We start from the raw sequence: 6,626 nt of genomic DNA on the forward strand, positions 1-6,626 counted from the left end.
AAGTGTTGTTAATAAATGAGCAATATAGTTGTATTCATGGAACTCAATATGTAATCTTCAGCTTCCAGCAAAGCAATACTACAAAGTCCTATGACAACAGCAAATTGTATGGTAAATTTGAAATATAACAGCACTTCTGCAGAATCTCTCCTTGAATATATGTAATGTCTTATAAATTTAGCATTATAAAGAGTATCTTGATACAAAAGTAATATTTATACTTTGGTGCGTTTAGTATATTTCAATGATTGTTTTTGAAAAAAATCATTATTAGAGCAAATAATATAATTCACTTTAATATGTACATAGTCCTAATCTTATTTTCAGGTTATGAAATAGAGAATTACCTGAAAGACTCCAATACAGGGTTTTTAGTTGGTGAGCTTATGCTTACAAAGATATGTATGTAAAACTGCACAGTCATCTGCTGGGAGGCCAGAGGTTGAAAGCATGACACAGTTATGTTCACCATAAAAAAGTTCTGTTATCCTGCAATGGTGGAAACACAAAGTAAGTGACTCCTAGAAATAAGTGCAAAAGAAGGGTCTCATGCAAGTAGGCAATGGTATCTTCACTAACAGTGTGGTAAATGCTGATTATTATGAAAGCCAAGTAACCAATTCTTCTGATTCACATAAGGAGTTCATGAAAGTCAGCTTCTTTCTGCCTGTTTATAATTCATCTTAATTTATTGACACCATTCTTTTGTGGCTTTTTTAAAAAAAATTTTTCTTGTCTATTGCATCATTCATGAAAACTTACCTTGGTTTGAAAGTTGAGTCTTTTTTCAAAACCCAGGGTTGATCTCTGCTCTTCCGAAAGACTCCAGTCCATGTGATCAGTGAGAGGGATTGCAGAAAGTTCTACCAGGGAATCAAGGAATTTTATTAGTATGAAGTCTCATACTGTCTTTTAAATGTGTTAGCATATTCTGTCATAGTATACTTATTATCTAGTATGGAGCAAATTATTAAAGTTGAGAACACTTATTACATTGCCAAAACATTCACATACATATGTTATTTTGACTTAGAGTTAACTTTCAAATGATTACAATTATAAGTATTATTCTTGTATTGGTTGGAAATTTGGCAACTTAATTATGTAACTTAATTTATATTTATGCTCACAACACAAACATAACAGGGATTCAAACAAATTTCCAGAAGTTATGCATAAAATTTTCAGGGTATTGTGCTCAAATCAATTTTTCTACTATTTTCCAAAGTTCAGTTTTAGAAGGAAGGTTGTGGTTTGCTATTAATGAAATGAGTGATGTAGTGGACATAGTTTCTATTTTATGGGTAGCCATGTTATTACTAAGTAGCTGAGCCTCCACTGTTATCAATCACTGTAGAAGTGGCTTACTAATAGGGTAGCTCTAAAGCTTCTCTTAGCTACTGTTTTAAGTAAAGGTCAAACTTGGGGAGTTATAATCAAAGTAACAAGCAAGAAATTCTGAAGGCCTGAAACAAAGCTGAAAGGGCTTGACAATTGAAGGTGGGGGACTTCAGAATGACAGGACATCCTGTGTCACTCATTCAATGGAAGGAAATTACCCTATATGTTCTCTCTCAGGGCCCAACAACAACATGTAGGTTATGTGAGCTCCCTCCTCTGTGTGTAAGAGAGACTGGCAAGCAGCACTGAGCAAGGCTGAAAGTGCCAATGGGATAATTGGTCATATGAAGGGCTTCTCTTACTTGCTGAAGGACACCAGGGTGGGAGTTGGTGCCCAGGATCCCATAAGTACAAATGGCCATCTAAGTTGCCTCTGCCTTTGAGAATGTAGCATTCACTCCTTCCTTCAATGTCCACTGCCACGTCCACAGCAGTGACTGCCGTGTAGTGACAAAATGCCTCTGCGCTGGCTTTTGCCTGCTGAAGGATTGGGGTTAGAGCTTCTTGGAGCGAAGCCCCAGGTGGTCCCCCTGGCAATCAGCAGTCCAGAGAGGACCTGATGCCCTAGGCAAATCTCGTATCTGGAGACGGCCNAGGCCTGAAACAAAGCTGAAAGGGCTTGACACTTGAAGGTGGGGGACTTCAGAATGACAGGACATCCTGTGTCACTCATTCAATGGAAGGAAATTACCCTATATGTTCTCTCTCAGGGCCCAGCAACAACATGTAGGTTATGTGAGCTCTCTCCTCTGTGTGTAAGAGAGACTGGCAAGCAGCACTGAGCAAGGCTGGAAGTGCCAATGGGATAATTGGTCATATGAAGGGCTTCTCTTACTTGCTGAAGGACACCAGGGTGGGAGTTGGTGCCCAGGATCCCATAAGTACAAATGGCCATGTAAGTTGCCTCTGCCTTTGAGAATGTAACATTCACTCCTTCCTTCAATGTCCACCAGATAGCATGGGTGGTGTGGGAGTATTGTCTAGCACATTGACAATAATAAAGGTTAAGCAATGATTGATACATGGCAGCTTTTACCTGTTCCTCTTCACTCTCTATATAAAGCAGACTAGAGTTTTTGGCATTGCAGGACACCAAACTGTCAGTCCAATTTTTTTTCTGCACACTAATATAATAACAATTGTGGGAATATGACATCCACTCCTTTGGACAAGAACCACAAGGGTGTGCTGAAGAAAGATTATTATCTAGAAGCAACAGAAATTTAATAATGAAAGTTAATTTACATTTGCATAGTTTTGTGCATCCATGTATAAAATATAGCTATGAACTCCAGATGCTGATCCTTAGAAAACAAAATGCAGACTCAAACACACTCAAGCACAGCAGCAACCTCTGACCCATAGTTATATGTCCATATAAAGCATATGAATCCAAAACAAATTCTCTCCCCACAACTGTACTCAAAATTGCTGAGCATAACATTTATTCTAGAATACCAAATTCATTACTGCCTCATCCTACACTGTAAGTACGAAATTTAAGCCAATTATAAAAACTGTTGTATAGTTATTTTATGTAATTGTTTCTTCTTATTGAGTGACAAAAGGTATTATCATCCTCTAATGTTTGTTTAGGAGATTATAGCATTCTTATTTCTAGATCATTCTCTTCCTATAAATACATCATTATCTTTGCCTGGCTGAAGTTAGACACAAAATATAACGTGTACAAGCCTCAGAACTTTGGCAAGTGAAGTCTACTATTCTGACTTGTAATTAGGAAGGGGTGGGTTTGCTCCTGTCTGGAGGGTTAATGTAATTCTTAGTAAATTTAACATCTAAATTAATCATAACAATCCTAATCCCTTAGTTTAAAATTTATGTGCTTTTTTAATTAGAATAACACAGAATACTATTGTAATGGTTATAATATGAATAATGTGGTAAAAACTTTGGAAATAATTAGTTCAAAAAATTTTTAAGTTTAAGCATTTTTACAGTACAACACATATGGTGACAAAACACTTTCAAAACTAGTTTATTTCTAAATTAAATATTCTAAAGCATGTTGTTAAATTGTAATGTCATAATTGATATACTTAAAAGCAAACATTATAATGCTCCTTTTCTTTATAACGTTGACAAAATCAGAATCAAAAGTCCACATTTAATCCCCGTATGTACTTGAAATTAAAAGCATTTTCCTCACTAAGACGAAGCATTGAAAGACATGTCATCATTAAAGACGAAAGCTCCTTTATAATTTCTCAAAAACATGCTTACATGGAAAGACAGTTCTGGTCATTATCAACAAGGTGACCAATAAAGCAAACCAGACAATGCCCAGGATGACAGAGATGAGCTTCTCTGGAGGTGATAAAATTTCTGCAGAGGTAGAAAATGGATACAGGTGTTCACAGAATTTACACAGAAGAGAACTCAGAGAATCAGAAGAATAAACATAGCACTCTGGCCCTCCCCTATGCTGCAATTGGTCTGTAGGCAATATCATTGCATTTCCAGTAAATAAAATGGTCATATATTCTTGCAACACGGAGTTGAAACTGCTCAAATTTTAAACAAATGGCATGGGTCAGGTTACAGTTTCCTTTTCTTCCAGTAAAGAGTCTATTCCTGTCTACTTGCCAGTTACCACCCCAGAACAGTTACACTGAAGGCCCATTCAATGCCTTACTTTTACAGTGGCTGTGCCTGTTGTTCTTGAGATGCTTCTGGGAAGCATTATGAAGGCTGAATTCCATCAGCTGATTTCCTGCGGGGTAACTGAAATGGAGCTGTGAGTGCCCCTGGGTTTCCTTTGCTGCTTCCCTGGGTCTTGAGCCACGTATTCAGTTCTGAGCAGATGACTCATGACTCATGTCTACAGTCCTGTGAGAAGCTATTGTCACTCAACTTAAGAAGACATCCTGATGCAGTCACAAAGGAGGAGCCCAGATAACTGTAGCTTTTGTACAATTGAAACATCTAATTTTACGTTGGGCCTTGAGTTCATGTGTTACAGTTTAAAAACCTACTACAAATTTGACAAATTAGTACAAATAGGGAAAATAAAAAACAAACAAATTAGAGATAAAAAGTTTTACAAATTAAGGGTAAATTTATACATTGAATTTAGTTTCCATATGTCCTCAAACTCACCCAACATCTGTCCCCAAAGTCATGAAACATAATATCTCTTTTGAAACAGAATAATTATTTAAATCTTGTCATGTAAAAATAGTAGCATATTTGAGACAATTGATACCAAATGACATAATGCCTTTGTTAAAAGGTTCAATGCTATAGCAGAATATATTATGTGTCAATTTGATATTGTTTGAATTTAATAAGAAATAGAAATATAATGATCTAAATAGTGACTAAGAACATTGACATATTTAATTGTCTACATTATCTTATTTTGGATCAATACTTTATATGAGTTTAATAAAATGAACCATGCGCTACTACATTAGCATCTATTTGGAGTAATGGAAAAGTTCTGAGAAGTTGCAAAAATAATTAAAGGTATTGTAAATATTGGAAAATATTTTGTGTCAAAATAAACACATATAAATTAAACAATATTTGAAACATTTCAAAATTATTTTTTTCAAAAGAGATTTTTAGTATGTATTTTATTTGATGAAATGATTTGTTATTGATTTAATGGCTAAACTTTAAAACTAACAAAGAGATAAAGTAAAGGCACTACATAACCAAATATTGTTAGTTCATACTTACCCGGAGAACATGTGCTTGTTAAAATCAGCCATTTTATCAGATTACATATTCAGTTATAAGAAGATTTGATTTAATAATTTAATCCCTGAGTCCTGGAATCAGTGAGATCTAAAATTAATTCTGGCGTTGAGACCTATAGCACGTGACTATTAAACAATTATAAATATTTTATTCATCTAAAATCTAAGTTTGAGTATGTACATAATAAGCATGTAAGGCAGTTGGTATCCAGCTTGGCATACCAAGCTCTCAATCTGTGCCCTCAAGATACGCAGAGTACAAATTGCAACACTAACAAGCAACACTTCGTCATCAGGTCTCCTATAGTTGTAGGTTTAATTATATTGATAAGGAAACACAAACATGAGTAGGTGGCTAATTCTACACAGACAGCAAGGACATAACTTTTAGACAGTCCTCCAATGTGTTCTATGGGCTGGATTTCCCTGAGGAGCTTAAAGGCACCCATGCTCCAGTTTGATTCTCTGCTCAGTGATTCTACATGCAGCATTTCAGTGTCCCCTGAACTGAATGGGCTGGTGAGGACAAGGAAGCAGTGATAAGATCCATCTCCTGTTAGGCTTCCTGCACCTAGGTGGGTGAGGAGCTCACAGGAGTCCTTTGGGGTTGAGTAACAAAAGTTGAAAGTCAGTGGCAGAACCCAGGACAACTGTGCCAGTGAAATAAGCAGGCTGCCCCAGGAGGCTCAGGGTGAGTCAGGAGTGGAAAAGTAGATTTCTCACTAATGTGTCTTTGAAGGCTTAACAGGAAATTCTCATACCCGACTGATTTTGAAATCAGTTTCTCTCATCACACCCTTACAATGTTGGTCACTTTGTCTTATTAAAGGACACAGTGGTCAGCTAAATGTGTCATGTAGTGTGTCATTTTCCGAGTACCTTACAAGAATTGCTATGTGTTCTCAAAAGGTGAGAGAGGATTAATCACCAAGGTTCCTCTTTCGAGAGATTCTTAGACAAGTTTTCTCTTTTACTGAAAAATAATTTTTATACAATTGATTCTGATTGCAGTTCTCCTCTCTACCTCTTCCAGTTCCTACATACCTCCCCTCCCATCTGAATCCAAACCTTATTTTTCTCTCATTGAAAACAAAAAGGCATCTAAGGAGTAATGCTAAAATAAATAAGTATAATATATAAAATAAATCATAATAAGAGAAAAGAACTGAACAAGAAAAAAGAGTCAAAGGAAAAGTCAAAATAAAAGTACAAAAAATGCATATAGATGCAGAGACACATATTCACACTTAGGAGTCCTTTAAGAATCCAAAATTGTAAGCTACAATTTTTATAAAGAATCTTTAAGTTAAAAGACAAATAAACAAAAGAAAATGAAAATCTGACTTAAATTTATGAGACAAAGAACCTTCAAAGATGCCATTGAGTTTGTTTTGTGTTGGCCATTGATAGCTAGGCATGAGGTCCACCCTTAAGAATGATTTGTTTTTTCAGCATGACTCCTTTGTACAAAACTAAATTGTCATTTGCAAGTGACCACCT

At 35.9% G+C, this 6,626-nt stretch overlaps 1 protein-coding gene across 1 annotated transcript; it reads right to left on the reverse strand.

The window, feature by feature from the left end:
• Positions 1–352: 352 nt before the first annotated feature.
• LOC126493248 (NKG2-A/NKG2-B type II integral membrane protein-like) lies at positions 353–4,234 on the reverse strand. The gene is given in 6 exon segments (XM_050130198.1): positions 353–489; positions 763–863; positions 2,438–2,607; positions 3,646–3,747; positions 4,058–4,208; positions 4,211–4,234. Coding segments are annotated over 6 exon segments (666 nt in total). The 3' UTR covers positions 353–371.
• Positions 4,235–6,626: the final 2,392 nt, after the last annotated feature.

Source organism: Alexandromys fortis, unplaced genomic scaffold (genome assembly GCF_014885135.2).
Source record: "Alexandromys fortis isolate MF-2015 unplaced genomic scaffold, M_Fortis_MF-2015_v1.1 scaffold_307, whole genome shotgun sequence".
NCBI lineage: Eukaryota > Metazoa > Chordata > Mammalia > Rodentia > Cricetidae > Alexandromys > Alexandromys fortis.